Below are 19,475 nucleotides of genomic sequence, written 5' to 3' on the forward strand. Positions count from 1 at the left end.
TGCAATTCTATCTTATGCAAAAGGAACCTGCTATAAATTTGTTTAGGGGATCAAAACTGAAATCGTCTGCAAGTCAGGTATAGGCCAGAAATAATATATCTACCCACAATGGAAAAAAAACCCTCCCTCAAATCACCCCCTCCTCCAGTGGGTTGTTTAATTGTCCACCACCATTCGTGGCTTGATGTGGCAGGACTGCAGAGCTCAGATTTGATCCGTTTGTCATGCGATCACTTAGCTCAGCCTATTGCTTGCTATTTATGCTGTTTGGCACACAAGTAGTCCTGTGTTGTAGCATCACCAGATTGACACCTCATTTTTAGGTATGCCTCTTAATGCTGCCAGCATGCCCTCCTGCACTCATCATTGAACCAGGGTTGATTCTCTGGCTAGGTGGTAATGGCAGAGTGGGGGATATGCCAGGCCATGAGGTTACAGATTGTGGTTGAATACAATTCTGCTGCTGCTGATGGCCCACGCGCCTCGTGGATGCCCAGTCTTGGCCTGCTAGATCTGTTCAAAGTCTATCCCATTTAGCACGGTGGTAGTGCCACGCAACACGATGGAGGGTATTGTCAATGTGAACATGGGACTTCACCTCCACAAGGACTGTGGGGTAGTCACTCCTGATACTGTCATGGACAGATGCATCTGCAGCAGGCAGGTTGGTGAGGATGAGGTCAAGTGTGTTTTTCTCTCTTGTTAGTTCCCTCACCACCTGCTGCAGACCCAGTCTAGCAGCTACGTCCTTTAGGACCCAGCCAGCTCAATCTGTGGTGGTACTACTGAGCCGCTCTTGGTGATGGGCATCGCAGTCTCCCCACCTCGAGAATATTAGTATAGAGTGTATAAGTATACAGTATATTAGTGTAGAGTGAAAAGTATTGTTTCTTGCACAGACAAAGTATACCGTTAATTGAGAGGGAAAGGAGTGAGTGCAGAATGTAGTGTTACAGTGATAGCTAGGGTGTAGAGAAAGATCAATTTAGTGCAAGGTAGGTTCATGAGGTTCAGAGTCAATATTGAGGCCTTCCAGGGCATCTCCCTCCTGACTAGATGCTGCCACCTCTGTCGGGTCTGTCTAGTCAGTGGGACAAGACATATCCGGGGAGGGTGATGGCAATGTCTGGGAAATTATCAGTAAAATATGATTCTGTGAGAATGATCATGTCAGGCTGTTGTTCCACTAGTCTGTGAGACAGTTCTCCCAATTTTGGCACAAGCCCTCAGATGTTAATTAGGAGGGTTTTGCAGAGTAGACAGGGCTAAGTCTCTCACTATCTTTTATGGGCCTAGGTGGTCCATTTGGTATCATTCCTTATAGATTTTCAAATGATTGTGATATAACTGAATGGCTTGCTAGGCCATTTCAGAGGTTATTTAAGAATGAGCTACCACACTACTGGGGATCTGGGCCAGTACTTTACAATCTCACTCAGGTGAGGCCTGCAAAATCCCCCCAAGGCCAACAGAGAGTTCCATTCCGCAAGCCGTGCCCTCCCCAATTCTGGGGCGGTTGTGGCGGTAAAATTCCAGTACTGAAGTCACATGTAGGCCAGACCAGGGTAGGACAGCAGATTTCCTTCTCTAAAGGACATGAATGAATTTTTAAAAAATGCCAATACATTAAACTTAACTGTATTGTTTGAAGTAACTTCCTAAGAAAATAACATTAGCAGTATAGGTAATGAACATTTGATTTCTTATTGAAATTGGACCCACCTCAACAGGTTTGCTTCCTTTTACTTCAGTTGACTCAGACCCTGTTGCACAAGGTATTGTTCGCCTCAGACAATATTTCACTTTGTACGGTTCAGCGTACTGCAAAATCTTGAGGGCATCTTCATATTTAACATTATCAAAATAGATTGTAGCACTGATTAGTTGATCACCTGATCAAAAATAAATCATACATTTGGTTATATAAAGATCTGATCCTGAAATGAATTATAATCTTTCAGTATCATTGGCAAAAGTCCTGCAGTCAAAGCATTATCCGGTATAGTAAACCTTTCTGCATTTAGCAAACTGAAACCAAAATGTGAATGCAAACTCCTGTAACCGCACAACCTGTCAAAAACAAATTTTGGTTGTCCAAGTAATAGAAACATCAAATAACCTTGACTGGTGGACGGCATGGTGGCACAGTGGTTAGCACTGAGACCTCAGACTACCAGGGACCTGGGTTTGATTCCTAGCTTGGGTCACTGTCAATGTGGAGTCTGCACATTCTCCCTGTGTCTGTGTGGATTTCCTCCAGGTGCTCCGGTTTCCTCCCACAGACCAAAAGATGCGCTGGCTAGGCACATTGACCATGCTAAATTCTCCCTCAGTGTACCCAAACAGGTGCCAGAGTGTGGCGACTAGGGGATTTCATTGCAGTGTTAACAAAAGCCCACCTGTGACATGAATAGTTAAAATTAACAACGTATTAGCTTGGCTGAGGTAATAGCACTCTTGCCTCTGACTCGGAGGATAATGTGTTCAAGCCCCAATCCATAAGCTGACACTGTACCGGGGGAGTTCTTCCATGAATACAGATGGAATGCACAAATTTAGCTATCATTGAATATTAAACTTTACAAACAACTTGTAAACCATATTTCATGCAACTTTACAACTGTTGTCAGCATAATGGAGCATGGGTAGAAACACAAGTTACTTAACCAAATGTAATATTGCTGTAACAGGGTCTATATTGTTTGCTTCCTTGACCTTAATGTTCTTCAATGAGTGGACTTGTTGAGATAAATTGAAAATACTTGATATTAATAGCAAGGTTTTCCTTTGACTTAATGAACTAATTTATTATTTCATTAAGTGCAATATGTTTAGATCTTGCTACTGAATAAAATTATGGCTCAGATCTGATCAGTGGCAATGAAATGACACTAGTTATTGTCCTTGAAGAACGATGCACTTTGTATCAAGTGATCTCTACGATGTGGAGTTCCCTTTTCCCATTAGTTTGAATCTCCCACCTATTAAGGGGACCGATCACCAGGCATCCAGTGTCCATGATGCAACAGAGAAGCAAAAGCAGCCAATCACACTGAACAATTCTTATAGACAGTAAACTAGGGCATAGAATATTCTGATCATCCTTCAATTTTAATTATATCATACAGAGAGTTAAATAATGAACATTGGAAGCTGAAATACCATAAACATTTAAAATTACACTTTAAAACTTGGAATTTTTTCATTAGGGAAAATGATGTTAGACAAACATAAATTTAGTCTTTTAGGGTCCAAGAGGTTCTTCAGGAGCAGTTATAATGCAATACCACATTAAAAGAAAATGACAACACATTGGTAAGATGTATTTCTGGAGGGATTCTAACCGTGATATTACAGCATGAAAAGAAAATGTCTTATCAATTCAGTGATTTCTAGTTGATTTCAGTGTGGGACATTGCAATAGTGCACCTTATGGAGAAGTCAAGAATTCCCTGACAGCAACTTTTTGTCTGCTGCACTTAACTGTACATGTATGGACTTCAGAAATTCTGGTCAGTTTCAAAGAAGTTGACATTTCACCATGATTACGACTGCAAAATCTAGGCCTCATTCAACCTTTCTATAATATTAGCGTTAGCAAATTATTGCTTTGTTATTTAGCTGCTATAACTATATCTGCACACAAATTAATATTAAGGGAACTATTATAGCACTGCAGATTTTAACAACTGCTTCTCTTCCAATGTTTCATCAACTTCTCCTGTAAACAGACAATGATGTCCTGAAATGTTCAAGTAAACAATTTTTCTATGTTATAGTCACATGGAACTATATCTGGAGGGGTAAGAATGATCCCACTGACAGTAATCTATCCATGGACTTAACATAGCCACATAGAATGCTTTCAAATTCTCTTTAAAACAATGCATTTTATTAGACAAACATAGAAGATTGGAGCAGGAGGAGGCCATTTGGCCCTTCGAGCCTGCTCCACCATTCACTATAACCATGGCTGATTATCCAACTCACGAGTGTAATCCTGTTTTTTCCCCATAACCTTTGATCCCATTCACTCCCAAGTGCTATTTCCAGCTGCCTCTTGAATACGTTCAATATTCTGGCATCAACTATTTCCTGTGGTAATGAATTCCACAAGCTCACCACTCTTTGGGTGAAGAAATATCTCCTCACTTTCATCCTAAATGGTCTACCCTGAATCCTCAGACGGTGATCCCTGGTTCTGGACTCCCTCACCATTGGGAATATCCTCCCTACATCTACCCTGTCTAGTCCTGTTAGCATTTTATAAGTCTCTATGAAATTCCCCCCTCGTTTGCCTGAACTTCAGCGAAAACAATCCTAACCTAGTCAATTTTTCCTCATACATCAGTCCCACCATCTCCAAGTCAGACTGGTAATGAGAGTTTCACACACCAAAGTCACAGATAGTTTTATGAAGCTCCAATTAGCAAAATATCCTTGTACATGTTAGAAATAATTTTAATTTTTATGACATCCATAGACTATTTAGAGAATGTGGACATCAATAACACAGTCTTCTGCACTTTTATAGCAGAATGCTGCAGATGTACAGGTTAGGTGGATTGGCCATTCTAAATTGCCTCTTAGTGTCCCAACTTGGATAGGTTGTAGGGGGCTACTGGGGTAAATACTTGGTATTAAGGGATGAAGGTCTGGATGGGATTGCCCCTTAGTGTCAGGGGGATTATGTGGAATTACAAGGATAGGGCCTGGGTGGGATTGTTGTCAGTGCAGGCTTGATGGGTCGAATGGCCTCCTTCTGCACTGGAGGGATTCTATGATTCTATAATTCTACGCTAACAGTTTCTGTATCAACTTTTAATGTATTCACACTAAATACTTTCTTCTGCATTTTAGCAAAGGTATTAATCCGTTTCAAAAGTAGCAAAGACAAGTGGATGAACGAGTTAAATGTCTCTATACTACTATTAACATAAGAACATAAGAAATAGGAGCAGGAGTAGGCCATCTAGCCCTTCGAGCCTGCCTTGCCATTCAATAAGATCATGGCTGATCTGTCGTGGCTCAGTTCCACATTCCCGCCCTCTCCCCATAACCCTAATCCCCTCTCTCATCAAAAACCCGTCAACCCGCGTCTTAAAAATATTTAGCGAGGCAGCCTCCACCACTTCAACGGGCAGAGAATTCCAGAGATTCACCACCCTTTGAGTGAAGAAGTTCCTCCTCAACTCCGTTCTAAACCACCCCCCCTTTATCTTGAGGCTGTGCCCCCTAGTCCTATTATCCTTTCTGAGCAGGAAGAGTCTCTCCACTTCTATCCTATCCATCCCATTCATCATCTTATACGTCTCAATGAGATCTCCCCTCATTCTTCTAAACTCTAACGAGTACAAGCCTAGTTTATTCAGCCTCTCCTCATAGCTCAATCCCCTCAACTCCAGTATCAGCCTAGTAAACCTCCTCTGCACTCCCTCCAAGGCCAAAATATCCATGTGTAAGTACGGCGCCCAAAACTGCACACAGTACTCCAGCTGCGGCCTAACCTGGAAATGACTGCTGGTTATATTAGTCAATGGACAATGGGCGAAATCTTATCACCAAATGGCAAAGTGTTGTTTCCGACAAGAAAAACAGCATTTCTCTCCAAACACATCGGCTTTCTCTCCAGATCTTATGACAGTTAAATCAAGGGGGCAAGTTTCACGCCATCATGCGGCCAAATGCCTCAACTCATCAGCAAAGCCCGGCTGCAGATCAGGACACCATGTTTAACTATGATATCAGGTGCAGATGCTGGTGTTGGACTGGGGTAAACACAGTAAGAAGTCTCACTATACCAGGTTAAAGTCCAATAGGTTTATCAGGTAGTAAAAACCACTAGCTTTCGGAGCGCTGCTCCTTCATCAGGTGAGTGGGATTTCAGTTCACAAACAGGGCATATAAAGACACAAACTTAATTTACAAAATAATGGTTGGAATGCGGGTAATCAAGTCTTAAAGGTACAGACAATGTGAATGGAGAGAAGGTTAAGCACAGGTTAAAGTGATGTGTATTGTATTCTTGCCTTCAAACAACCGCACAACCTCAAACAGACTATTGTCTGCAGTAAACTACCCAGCCTTTAGGAGAACAGTGACCACAAGACCACATAACCCTGCCACAGCAACCTCTGCAAGATGTACTGGATCATCGACACGGATGCCATCATCTCACATGAGAACACCATCCACCAGGTACATGGTACATACTCTTGCAATTTGGCCAATGTTGTCTACCTGACACGCTGCAGGAAAGGATGTCCCGAGGCATGGTACATTGGGCAGACCATGCAGATGCTACAACAATGGATGAATGAACACCGCTCGACAATCACCAGGCAAGAGAGTTCTCTTCCTGTTGGGGAACACTTCAGTGATCATGGGCATTTGGCCTCTTATCTTCGGGTAAGTGTTCTCCAAGGCGGCCTTCATGACACATGACAACGCAGAGTCGCTGAGCAGAGACTGATAGCCAAGTTCCGCACACATGAGGATGGTCTCAACCGGGATCTTGGGTTCATGTCACACTATCTGTAACCCCCATCACTTGCCTGGGCTTGCAAAATCTCACTAACTCTCCTGGCTGGAGCCAATACACATCTCTTTAACCTGTGCTTAACCCTCTCTCCACTCACATTGTTGTCAGTACCTTTACGATTTGATTACCTGTAAAGACTTGCATTCCAACCATTATTTTGTAAATTGCATTTTTGTCTTTATATGCCCTGTTTGTGAACTGAAATTCCATTCACCTGATGAAGGAGTAGAGCTCCAAAAGCTAGTGGCTTTTGCTACCAAATAAACCTGTTGAACTTTAACCTGATGTTGTGAGGCTTCTTACATGACATCACCAGCAAGGGAAAGGGAAGATCCAAAGTAACAAACTTGCTGGCAAGATGCGCGATTTCCGGATCTTGAGCCCCTGCCAGCATTCTCACAGACGGAGGGAGCGGGCTCAAGGTCACCCCCAGTGCTTTTCCATGATATCCTTTTGTTTGCTATTTTCATATAGATGTGCACGGACCCAGGAATGTCAGCTAGTATTTCTGGGCTGATGTCTCTTTGGTAATTCCATGAAACAACAATGTATGAACATTTATCCTTACTTCTCTCCTAAAGATGATTTCTGCATATTTTCTCAGGGATTCTCCTGATTAAATAAATAGCCGGCGATGCCCAGATGCTGTAAATTAATTTTGAAAAACGGATTGGTGAAAGCCCCAATAACCCGTGTATCGGGGGTATTATCTAATCCTCTGTGGGGCAGGAATATTGTGGAGTATGTGCCCCGCATTTGTCCTAGCTGGCCTCCAATGTGCTTGATGTGCAAGACAAAATATTCACAACATCTGCATGCAGTTGGGTTCCGTCACCACTTGTACTTTCCAGTAGAGGTCACTAGGTCATGAAAAGCTGAAGGATAACTGGTTCATTTCATTTCCCACTTCACAGAAACTGAGGTCAATTTTTAAGCGTCAAACCTTTTAGACCTCAAAATCTCTTTAACCTTTCAAACCCAAATGCAACACTCTGTGAAAAGCGGGTAAATTTTTCATACTTTACCTTCTCTCATGCTTAGAAGTTTTGCAGCACGAGATCTTTTTGTGATGTGTCTGATAAATATGCCCTTCTTTTCTCCACTTTTAATACTGAAGCCAGTCGCACCTACTTCAGCCACTGTGTTCACCAGCACTTCAACAACCTGTTCTTCCTGGAAAGAAACGCAGAGGAAATACAAGTCCCAGTGAAAGGTGCAGCAGGGCGCTTTCAATTTTTTTAACCTCTGAATTGTATATTTCAAAGTTTTTTTAAAACAACAGACAACAAAGAAAATTGAACCCACCATTTTCTGACTCATGTTTTCAGATAATTGTATCTTTGACCAGATTTCTAAATCTTTTTTGTCATCTGTGTGGTCGTCAAATGCCCCATCTGGGATCTCTGGTACCTGCAATGTAAAAGTCCAGTGAGTGGTTGAACAAAGAACAGTAAAGTACAGTACAGCACAGGAAACAGGCCCTTCGGCCCTCCAAGCCTGTGCTGCTCATTGGTCCAACTAGACCATTCATTTGTATCCCTCCATTCCCAGGCTGCTCATGTGACTATCCAGGTAAGTCTTAAATGATGCCAGCGTGTCTGCCTCCACCACCCTACTTGGCAGTGCATTCCAGGCCCCCACTACCCTCTGCGTAAAAAATGTCCCTCTGATATCTGAGTTAAACCTCGCCCCCTACACCTTGAACCTGTGACCCCTCGTGATCATCACTAGAATGTCACACATCACAAAAAGATCTCGTGCTGCAAAACTTCTAAGCGTGAGAGAAGGTAAAATATGAAAAATTTACCCGCTTTTTACAAAAGTATTACATTTGGGTTTAAAAGGTTAAAAACATTTTGAGGTCTAAAAGGTTTAATGCTTAAAAAGTGACCTCAGTTTCGCTGAAGTGGGAATGAAATGAGAGAGGATTTGATCATGAAGCTTAATAGTTCTGGCATCATAGTAACATCCTGTGGATGGAAGGGCAACTCTTCTTGGAGGGATCTTCAGGTGGCAACATCATTGAAGTTGAATGTGTTGCCCAAACACGTGGGGCAGCACGGTGGCACAATGGTTAGCACAGCGCCAGGGACCCGGGTTTGATTCCCTGCTTGGGTCACTGTCAGTGTGGAGTCTGCACATTCTCCCCATGTCTGTGTGGGTTTCCTCTGAGTGCTGCAGTTTCCTCCTACAGTCTGAAAGACGTGCTGGTTAGGTGCATTGACCCAAACAGGTGCCAGGATGTGGTGGCTAAGGGAATTTCACAGTAACTTCATTGCAGTGTTAAATGTAAGCCTTACTTGTGACTAATAAATAAACTCTGATTAGCTTACTTAAAACACCGTTTGAATGTTTTTCCATGACAATTTATTCTTGACAAGTTTGGGCCTTCCTGAGACAGTTTTGCAGCAGCTATCCCCCTGAGGGATGCCTGCACTCTCCCTATTCTCAGTGCCCACTCTCTCCCCACCCTTCCCGGCAGTGCCCAGCTTTCCCCAGCTTGTGTTTCACACTGGCTGCCCATTAATCTCCCAACCAGTGTGAAATCATGTTCTGGAGCCGATCATGAGCACTATTTTCACATTTAACTGTTCATGTGCAATCATTGGAAGTTGATGTGCTGCTTAATAATGGTGAACTTTGATAGCCTCCACAAAATCCAGGCTGATACATTTTAGTACACATTCCATATTCCAGAACGGGCAGGGAAGTGGAATTGAGGCCAAGATAAGATCAGCAATGAGCATATTGAATAGCGGAGCAGGCTTGAGGGGCGAAATTGCTTACTCCAGCTCCTAGTACTTGTGTTCTTATGTGCACTAGAAAGAGGCAAAATGAGTGCCTTCATTTACTTGCTTGTGGTTTTGTGCACAGCTGATATCCCCAATTTGCCTGACAAAGATGGTGGTGAGCTGGGGTATTCCAATTAAGTAGCGAATTCCAGAATATTAACACCCAGGGATGATAACTGCAATGTATTTCCAAGTCAAGGTGGTAAGTGTCTCGGAAGAAGACTTGCAGTTGGTGGTGTTCCCGTGCATCTGCTGCACCTGTCCTTCTGGGCAGTGGAAGCTACAGATTTGAGAAGCGCTGTTAAAGAAGCTTTGGTATATTGCTTGTGTTCGTCTTGTGGACGGTGCACACTGCTGCCACTATACGCTAGATGTGGAGGATGTGAGGGTCTTTGGCATTGGAACAGGTGCCAGTCTAAAGGTTTAAGTCTAAAGATGGGATGAAAACTTTGAAAGCAACTCAATCCTGAAAACGTTTTAAAAACCATTTACATTATGGATAATTTTGAAACCTAATTTTACTTATCACAGATGCTACAACCACTAAACTACAAAAGGAAATTTACTTTCTGAAACCAGTTTCCGAGCTCAGCACAGATGATGATTGTATTTAAGTCGGATAATTAATGATCAGAGGGATGTTTCAGAAATCCTGTATATTTGCATCAATGGGCCAGATTTTCCAACCTAGCCTGCAGCTGGGATTCTCCAGTCCTGCTGCAGTGAACAGAGATTTGGCTGAGTGCCAAATTCTCTGTTCTTGCCGGCATCAGCATCAGGGTGTGAATGGCTGGAGAATTCCAGCCAATGTGTTTATGCATCAATGAATGTTTAGTACTATTTTCGAATTAAAATGATTTGCTACTTTTAAGAAAAAATATTTGGATATCGGGGTACTTGGGAAGAGGGAGTGTGTTTGTTATTCAAACCTATTTATTTCCTGAAGCCACTCCAGTCATTCTGCCATTAATAAATGCTTTTTCCACATTCCAAGAACATCCGTAAGCACTTTACAACCAATGGATTATTTTCTGAAGTGCAACCATTGTCTTAACATTTGGAAATTTGGAGTAGGTTTGGAGTGTGTGTAAAGTAAGCAGACCCTCTTTTTTATGTGAACAGGTCCTGCTAATCTCCCTAACCCACACATCCTGGGACACTAAAGGACAATTTTTCACAACCAATTCACCTAACCTGCAGAACTTTGAAGTGTGGGAGAAAATTGGAACACCTGGAGGAAACCCACACAGGCACAGGGAGAACATACAAACTTCATACAGTCACCCAAAGGGGCAGCACGATGGCACAGTGGTTAGCACTGCTGCCTCACAGTGCCAAGGACCTGGGTTCGATTCCTGGCTTGGGCCACTGACTGTGTGGAGTTTCCACATTCTCGCCATGTCTGCATGGGTTTCCTCCGGGTGCTCCAGTTTCCTCCCACAGTACGAAGAAGTGCAGGTTAGGTTGATTGGCCATGCTAAATTGTCATTTAGCATCAGGAGGACTAGTAGGGGTTGTGGGGATAGGGCCTGAGTGGGATTGTGGTTACTGCTGACTTAATGGGCTAAGTGGCCTCCTTCTGCACTGAAGCGATGCTATGAAAGCCAGAATTGAACCCTGGTCCCTGGTGCTGTGAAGTAGCAGTGCTAACCACTGTGCCACCATGTTGCTCATATGTGTTGGTTGCGAGAGAAAGATTGGCTAGAGATGTCGTTGATCCCACACACCCATCTTAGTAGGAAAGCAAGTTTTGAACGGTATCTGTTATTACAGGACACCCTGGCTGCTGCATTGAAGTGCCACAGTATACTCAAATCTGCCACAGAATCCACACCTGTCTGATTCACAATCAAGAGTGCTGCCAAGTGGCACATGAGAGGCAATCACAACAATAACATGCCTTTTCCTGCATCTTGCATTTTCTTGCTCCTCTGCTTAGCTTCTTGAACACGAATTCAAGGGAAAAGACAAACAAGTAGCAGCTGAAAGCTGGGTGTGAACTAGAACAGGAGGTGAGGCTAGCGCACCAAATAATCTTGCAGCATTTTCCCACATTTTGCATAGGACACTTGACATATAGCAAAATAAACACAACAGTTGATTGAAGCTTTTATATTTGAACTTTACAGCTCAAAAAGCAATCCTCCTCTGGGAGATACTAAATGATACTCGCCCAGCTGCAATTATACTGTGGAAAGCCAAGAGGAGGCAGGTTTACAAAAGCAGAAAATACTGGAGAAACTCAGAAAGTCTGATACAGTAGCACTGCTGCCTCACAGCCCCAGAGATCCAGGTTCGATTCCAGGCTTGGGTCACTGTGGAGTTTGCACATTCTCCCTGTATCTGCGTAGGTTTCCTCCAGGTGCTCACGTTTTCTCCCACAGTCCAAAGATGTGCAGGTTAGGTGCACTGGCCATGCTAAATTAACCCTTAGTGTCCTACATGCGCAGGTTAAAGGGATTAGAATCATAGAGTCCCTATGGTGTAGAAGGAGGCCATTTTGCCCATTGAGTCTACACCGACTACAATCTCACATAGGTCCTATTCCCACGACCCCGAGGTAAATACGTGAAGTTATGGGGATAGGGCCTAGATGGGATTGTTTTCAGTGCAGGCTTGATAGGCCAAATGGCCTCCTTCTGCAATGTAGGGTTTCTATGAGATTTCTATGACAGCATCTGTGGAGACAGGATAGAGTCAGCGTTTCGAGTCTGGGTGACCCTTCGTCAGGCCCTTTCAATCCCCGCAACCCCACACATTTCTCATGGCTAACCCATCTAACCTAAACATCTTGGGACACTTAGGAACAATTTAGCATGGCCAGTCCATTTAACCTGCACATCATTGGAGTGTGGGAGGAAACCAGAGCACCCAGAGGAAACCCATGCAGGCATAGGGAGGATATGCAAACTCACATAGACAGTCACCCGAGGCTGGAATTAAACCCGAGCGTCCACTTTTTGACCTCATAAAGGAAGTAGTACTCCAGGCAAGCAACCTGTCTCTGTCTACTGTTTGCCATCTCACAGGAATCAACAGAAAGAGACCTGATCTACATTTAAAATTGCCTGGACCTATCTACATTGTGAACTACTGGAACATTGAAACTTTCGTGCTTGTGTCTTTAAAACTAATTCAGCTCTATGTGCCTTCTCTCTTTATGAAAGTCCTCGTATTTGGAAAGACGGATCACTCTGAAACCATAAGCCTACTACCCCCTGAAGAAAAATGCCATTGGGCTTTTGATTTTGAAGTCTGGATTCACATGAAACCATAACTCTTATATCGTGGTTTTGTCCTCTGCCCCTTTCTTTCCCTTATCCCTCTTATATTGTGTGAGCGAAAATTAGATAGATGCCGCAGAACCCTTTTCCTGCATTTTGAGTGTGTGTAAAGTAAGCAGACTCTCTTACTTTTTTTTATTCATTTGTGGGACTTGGGCATCACTGGCTGGCTAGCATTTATTGCCCATCCCTGGGTGCCCGAGAGAAGGTAGTGGTGAGCTGCCTTCTTGAAGCGCTGCAGTCCGTGTGCTGTGGGTTGACCCACAATGCCATTAGGAAGGGAATTCCAGGATTTTGACCCAGCGACTGCAAAGAAACGGCGATATATTTCCAAGTCAGGATGGTGAGTGGCTTGGAGGGGAACTTGCAGGTGGTGGCCTTCCCATGTATCTGCTGCCCTTGTCCTTCTAGATGAAAGTGGTCATGGGCTTGAAGGGTGCTGTCTAAGGATCTTTGATGAATTATTTTGAATTTGTTGTGGAATCATTAATGGAAGTTTGGGAGAACAGGTCAAATTTACTACAATTGTTGGCATGAACAAGAATGGCAGAGTAAGCTTTATTTTGAAACAGGAAACACAAAAGTGCCAAATAATTTTAGAATTCACCTTGATGGAGGGAAGGGGGTTGAGGGAACTCCGCAATCCACCATTCCAAGAAGGAATGGCGTTAACAGAAAACAGGGTGGCACGGTGACAAGCACTGCTACCTCACAGCGCCAGGGACCTAGGTTCGATTCCCAGCTTGGGTCACTGTCTGTGCAGAGTCTGCACGTTCTCCTCGTGTCTATGTAGGCTTTCTCTGGGTGCTCCGGTTTCCTCCCACAGTCCGAAAGAGCTTGCAGAGCCTCTGGCGATGATCTTTGCATCATTGATGAAGACGGGAGAGGTTCCGGAGGATTGGAGGATTGCGGACGTGGTTCCTATATCTAAGAAAGGGAATAGAGATAGGCCAGGAAATTATCGACCAGTGAGTCTAACCTCAGTGGTTGGTAAGTTGATGGAGAAGATCCTGAGAGGCAGGAATTATGAACATTTAGAGAAGTATAGTATGATCAAAAGTAGTCAGCACAGCTTTGTCAAAGGCAGATCGTGCCTTATGAGCCTGGTTGTGTTTTTTGAAAATGTGACTAAACACATTGACGAAGAAAGAGCGGTAGATGTGGTTTATATGGACTTCAGCAAGGCGTTCAATAAGGTCCCCCATGCAAGACATTGAGAAAGTGAAGGGGCATGGGATCCAAGGGGATGTTGTTTTGTGGATCCAGAACTGGCTTGCCTGCAGAAGGCAGAGAGTGGTTGTAGACGGGTCTTTTTCTGCATGGAGGTTGGTCACCAGTGGAGTGCCCCAGGGATCTGTTCTAGGACCCTTGCTGTTTGTGATTTTTATAAATGACCTGGATTAGGAAGTGGAGGGATGGGTTGGTAAGTTTGCCGATGACACAAAGGTTGGAGGTGTTGTCGATAGTTTGGAGGGATGTCAGAAGTTGCAGCGTGACATAGATAGGATGCAAGACTGGGCGGAGAAGTGGCAGATGGACTTCAACCCGGATAAATATATAGTGGTACATTTTGGCAGGCCAAATGGGATGAAGGAATATAATATCAAGGGTAAGGCTCTTAGCAGTGTGGAAAATCAGAAGGATCCTGAGGTCCGGATTCATAGGATTCTCAAATCGGCTTCGCAGGTAGAGGATGTGGTTAAGAAGGTGTATGGTGTACTGGCCTTCATCAGTCGAGGGATTGAGTTTAGGAGTTGGGAGAAAATGCTGTAGCTTTATAAGACCCTGGTCAGACCGCACTTAGAGTACTGTGCTCGGTTCTGGTCGCCTCATTACAGGAAGGATATGGAAGCCATAGAAAGGGTGCAGAGGAGATTTACAATGATGTTGCATGGATTGGGTGGCATGCCTTATGAGGATAGGTTGAGAGAGCTCGGTCTTTTCTCCTTGGAGAGACAAAGGATGAGGGGTGACCTGATAGAGGTGTATAAGATGTTGAGAGGTATTGATCGAGTGGATTCTCAGAGGCTTTTTCCCAGGGCTGAAATGGCTGCCACAAGAGGACACAGGTTTAAGGTGCTGGGGAGTAGGTACAGAGGAAAGGTCAGGGTTAAGTTTTTCACTCAGAAGGTGGTGGGTGAGTGGAATTGGCTGCCGTTGGTGGTGGTGGAGGTAGGTTCGATAGGGTCTTTTAAGAGACTTCTGGATAAGTACATGGGACATAATATGATTGAGGGTTATAGGTAAGCCTAGTAGGTAGAGATATAATCAGCACAACTTGTGGGCCGAAGGGCCTGTTTGTGCTGTAATTTTTCTATGTTTCTAAGTGCTGGTTAGGCGCATTGGTCGTGCTAAACTCTCCCTCGGTGTACCCGAACAGGCGCCCGAGTGTGGTGACCAGGGGATTTTCATGTTAACTTCATTACATTGTTAATGTAAGCCTACTTATGACACTAATAAATAAGCCTTTTGTTTTAAAAGAAAAAATACCTCAGAAAATGGTGCTCAGACAGATTTTGCATTCAGTGCCAAATTGCAGGTAACTCCCAGATTTTAGCATCTTTGTTATTACTGTTGCATCTTTGCATTTGCTTACGTACCTTTTTGCTTTTGTATTCTTCTATAAATGCACAATCATATACTGGTGATGACCCTTGAGGCCTTGGTCTAACAGTTTCTACAAATTCTGTTGGCAGCTCACACACCTGTGAGAGAATGAATTACAAATGAAATCAATACTTTTCAATAAAATAAAACATCAATCCAACATTTTATAATGAGTCTATATGCCAAATCTTGAAACGGATCTTTTTAAGTGAATCATTTTACAATGGAATAGCAATAAACGTTACAATCACTGACATTATTCTGCCTGTCTTCGTATTTTTAAGTTTACTAGCAATCACAACACTTTGTACTCCGAGCTAGACATTTTTGAGCAAATGCTAAACTTTTAATAAATTAGAGACTGAATGTAACACAGTAGAGCAATATTATTATGTGTAAATCTATAATGTTTCAACGAGCATGATACAATCAAATTAGAATGGTTTCTTTTCTTTTTGGTTTTATACTTTACAATGAAATTCCATGATAATACATTTAACAAATCCTAAGTTTCATTTTAAAAACCATTTTAAAGGTCCAACGTACTCCAATATTTGACCTAAAGTGTATTTCAATGTCTTACAGATTTTTAAAAATATATTACTTACAGAGTCACGTTCCCCAGGGTCAACCTCAGCCTCTTTTAAACACTGGACTGAACCTATAAAAACATTAAAATAAATGGGACTTAATAATTTTGTTGTGTATCATGCTGCAAAAACTGCACAAATGCTTCAAAAATCTGATTATATACTTTCTGATACTCTATGCAAATATCTTGTTTCTAATATGGTCACTAAATTCCAGAGGATAAATTTACCAGGCAAAAGCAAGTTACATCATATTTAGAACAATGAGGTACAATCTGTTCCTATCAACATACATTGGAACATCTCCCAAAGTTTCTGGAAGCTATTTCTGACCATTACAACAGTAGCTATTTTCCAACCTCGGAACCAAAGGCTTAGGGTAATCTTAAAATATTAAATGTGTGCATTATCTGTGGACAAGAGTTACATTTTTTTCTAAGATAGAGGTGTACTTTGTTTTGACAGTATAATGTTTGTTTTGGCACGAAGACCAGCATGAGATGAATCCAATTCAATATGATTTGGATTGTGTGAGCTAAAAGATTTGTCAAAGCATCAACTGTGCAGAAGTGTAATGGCTATAAACAATGTGTGGTTTTTGGAATGAATGATGTGGAGATGCCGGCGTTGGACTGGGGTAAATACAGTAAGAAGTCTCACAACACCAGGTTAAAGTCCAACAGGTTTATTTGGTAGCAAAAGCCACTAGAACAGAACTCCCACTCACCTGACGAAGGGGCAGAGCTCCAAAAGCTAGTCGTTTTTGCTACCAAATAAACCTGCTGGACTTTAACCTGGTGTTGTGAGACTTCTTTCTGTATTTTAGAATTAAGCCTTTGTAAATGAGCCAATTGCCCTATTAAAGCACTTGTCATTGGTAAACATTGATTTGCCATTGTAAGTTTCTAAGTAGATTTTAACTTGTCAATTTGGCTAGATTTTATAACCTGTGAGAACATTTCTTTTACCAAACACTGTTCATCATAGCTACTCTACAATGATCTTTCAGAATCGCCTGCATTTTGAGCAGTGATAGATTGTGTTCCAAAACTGTGAGCAATAAAGGGCAAGTATTATGATCCAATCAACAGAACACTCAAACCTGCCAAGCATATGGAATTGTGATCTGGTCATGAAATTTGGTAGGGCTTCAGATCAAATCCCTTGGATGCATACCAGCAACCACTCATCCCCTCCACCCACCACCATTGGAATTGGACTCATGAAAATCTATTGAGTTAGGTTTTCACCATTGAATTGAGTGTGGTACTTCTGTGCTCTATGGAAGGCAAATTAAGGGGCTGTTAGCAGGGCCAAGGATTGAAATTCTACGGACTGTAAGATCACCTTCCCCTGGTAATTGTAGGGGTCTTGGATATCCTGGTGTTGTCACGATGTGGAGTTGCCAGCATTGGACTGGGGTAAAAACAGAAAGAAGTCTCACAATGCCAGCTTTGTCAGGTAAATTCCCACCCACCTGATGAAGAGACAGCCTGTTCCGAAAGCTTGTGGTGTTTGCTACAAATAAACCTGTTGGACTTTAAGCTGGTGTTGTGAGACTTCTTTCTGCTTTTATCCTGGTGTTGTCCAGAGCATAGAACAAAAGAGGGAACTTGCATTTTTATTGTGTTTCTCATGATTCATGAACATCACAATGAACTTTACAGCCAGTGGAGCACTGGAATAATGTAGGAAACATGATGGCACCATAAAGACGCCACAACAACAATAAGGTAATGATTTTAGTGATGTTGGTTGAGAATTAAATACTGGTCGGGAAAAGTCTCCAACTATTCTGCAAATAGTGCTGGGATCTCTTACATCCATCTGGGTAGTAAGGTGGGGCTACAGTTTAACTTCTTATCCAAAGGATGATACATCTCTAACACGTCAACATTTATTACTGCACTATACTGACAAAATCTTGGGTAATGTGTCAACTAGAGTATCCAGTTCTGGCTGGTCAATGATATAGAGGCCCTGTGAGAAATTCAAAAGAAGGCATTACATTAATATCTAGCTGAAAGGTCCTCAGTTACTATTAACAGCTTGGAAAGTTGGGTTATTCACCTCAAGGAAAGGATAGACTTTATAGAGATTTGAGTGAGATGTTTAAAATGTTCATGTGGATAGACTATTTGAGTTAGAAATTCAGGAAGAACTGGGAACGTGCAGAAAATATTTCTAAGCATAGAATTTGATTGGATGACAAATGTTTTGATGTGAGTTGTTGGATTCTACAAGGAGTATTAACTCATTCCAGCTTTTTGTAAAATGTTGGATGGGTTTTTAGCTGTGGCTATCACAGCGTACAAAATGTAGTTGGGATATGGGACAACATGTTTTACACTCACTATAATCTCTTGAACTAAGATCCTCCAATTCTGGTGGCAAGAAAGGTGACCCAACGGCATTATCATCTTTCAGGCCAACTTGCCCAGTTTTGTGGCGTTAATCACACAAAACTAGCTCCACTGAATGGGGCATGCTGTTCATACACTTGATACCAGACTCCCAAAGCAACTGTTCAACTCAGAATTCGGTTGTGGCAGGGGAGTCCCAGCATGACAGTGTAAACATTTCAGGAATGCCCTCAAAGTATCCCTGAAGAGGTTACACATACCTACCAATGCATGGGTGTCTCTGGCTTGTAACCAACCAAAATGGGGAAAGGTTATTTGGGAAGGCACCGAACACATTGAGAGACTTTATCCAGAATATGCAGAAGTGAAGTCGAGGTGTTGGGGGGAGCGCGTAAATCTTCAAGCCAACCATCTACCAACTCTTCCACATACCCCTGCCCTGAAAGTGTCAGAAACTGCACATCGTGCATTGGACATTGCAATCAACTCAGAACCCATCAAACTGAATGGAAGCAAATCATCCTAAATCCCATAGGACTGCCTAAAAAAAGAGTAAACTCAATCTTATTTTCACTCTTGGGGTTTGTGGAAATTTTCTCTTTGAATTAACCTAGCGTTCCATATCTCCCAAGTGTCTGCTTAAGGGTTGGCAACATTGTTATGGTCTGCTGCTTTGTGAACATGGGGCAGGCAAATAGGCCAGTGGTGTTTCTCTGCCCGTCATTTCTGGAGGTTTGTATAATCGTAAGATTGATTTTGGTTTGGTTCATGTTTATCTGTTTCAAACAAACTTAAGACTTCTAATTTGTACAAGAATTCACTTACCCACCAGTCAACGTGGATAATCATTTTATCAGACCAAATTTCTCACTATTAATTCCAAAAACAGCTCATAGATACATAACCTATGGATCCCCCCATTAACCTCAAACAAATATTCCCAACCTAAGGTCGAGCATCCCCAAACAATGCTCAGAAACTTCAATATTCACAAATAAGATTAAATCTTTCCTCTAACCGATGCCCTTATGCTGGGAGTGGGATAGAGTTGGACCTGTTGACAATGGAAACAGAGCATTGGCACTCACGGGTGTTCGAAGGCCCACTTAGATTCTCTGGCACTATATCCCAGGAATTATAGAACTTGTTTGGTCCTCTAACCTTTATTCCTTTTGCACATCCTCTCCTCCCCCTCTTGGCCTCCTCATAACCTCCATGCCAATTTAATTGAGGAGTGTCTGCGATGGCTTATTTTCCTGCTCCCAGACCATTACCTCTGCTGTCCCCTTTGGATCTAT

General features: G+C 42.6%; 1 protein-coding gene across 4 annotated transcripts in view; it reads right to left on the reverse strand.

The window, feature by feature from the left end:
- LOC145352576 (uncharacterized) overlaps positions 1-19,475 on the reverse strand; it is a 74,747-nt gene that overhangs the window by 24,619 nt on the left and 30,653 nt on the right. For all 4 annotated transcript variants that reach the window (XM_080202627.1, XM_080202628.1, XM_080202626.1 and 1 more), the window contains exons 2-6: positions 15,833-15,885; positions 15,218-15,322; positions 7,847-7,951; positions 7,567-7,714; positions 1,723-1,892 (exon numbers count right to left, since the gene is read on the reverse strand). In XM_080202627.1, coding sequence (XP_080058753.1) covers positions 1,723-1,892; positions 7,567-7,714; positions 7,847-7,861 — 333 coding nt within the window. In that variant the 5' untranslated portion in view covers positions 7,862-7,951; positions 15,218-15,322; positions 15,833-15,885. The remainder of the gene's footprint in view (positions 1-1,722; positions 1,893-7,566; positions 7,715-7,846; positions 7,952-15,217; positions 15,323-15,832; positions 15,886-19,475) is intronic.

This window comes from Carcharhinus amblyrhynchos, chromosome 14, assembly GCF_965287045.1.
Source record: "Carcharhinus amblyrhynchos chromosome 14, sCarAmb.v2.hapA, whole genome shotgun sequence".
Classification (NCBI taxonomy): domain Eukaryota; kingdom Metazoa; phylum Chordata; class Chondrichthyes; order Carcharhiniformes; family Carcharhinidae; genus Carcharhinus; species Carcharhinus amblyrhynchos.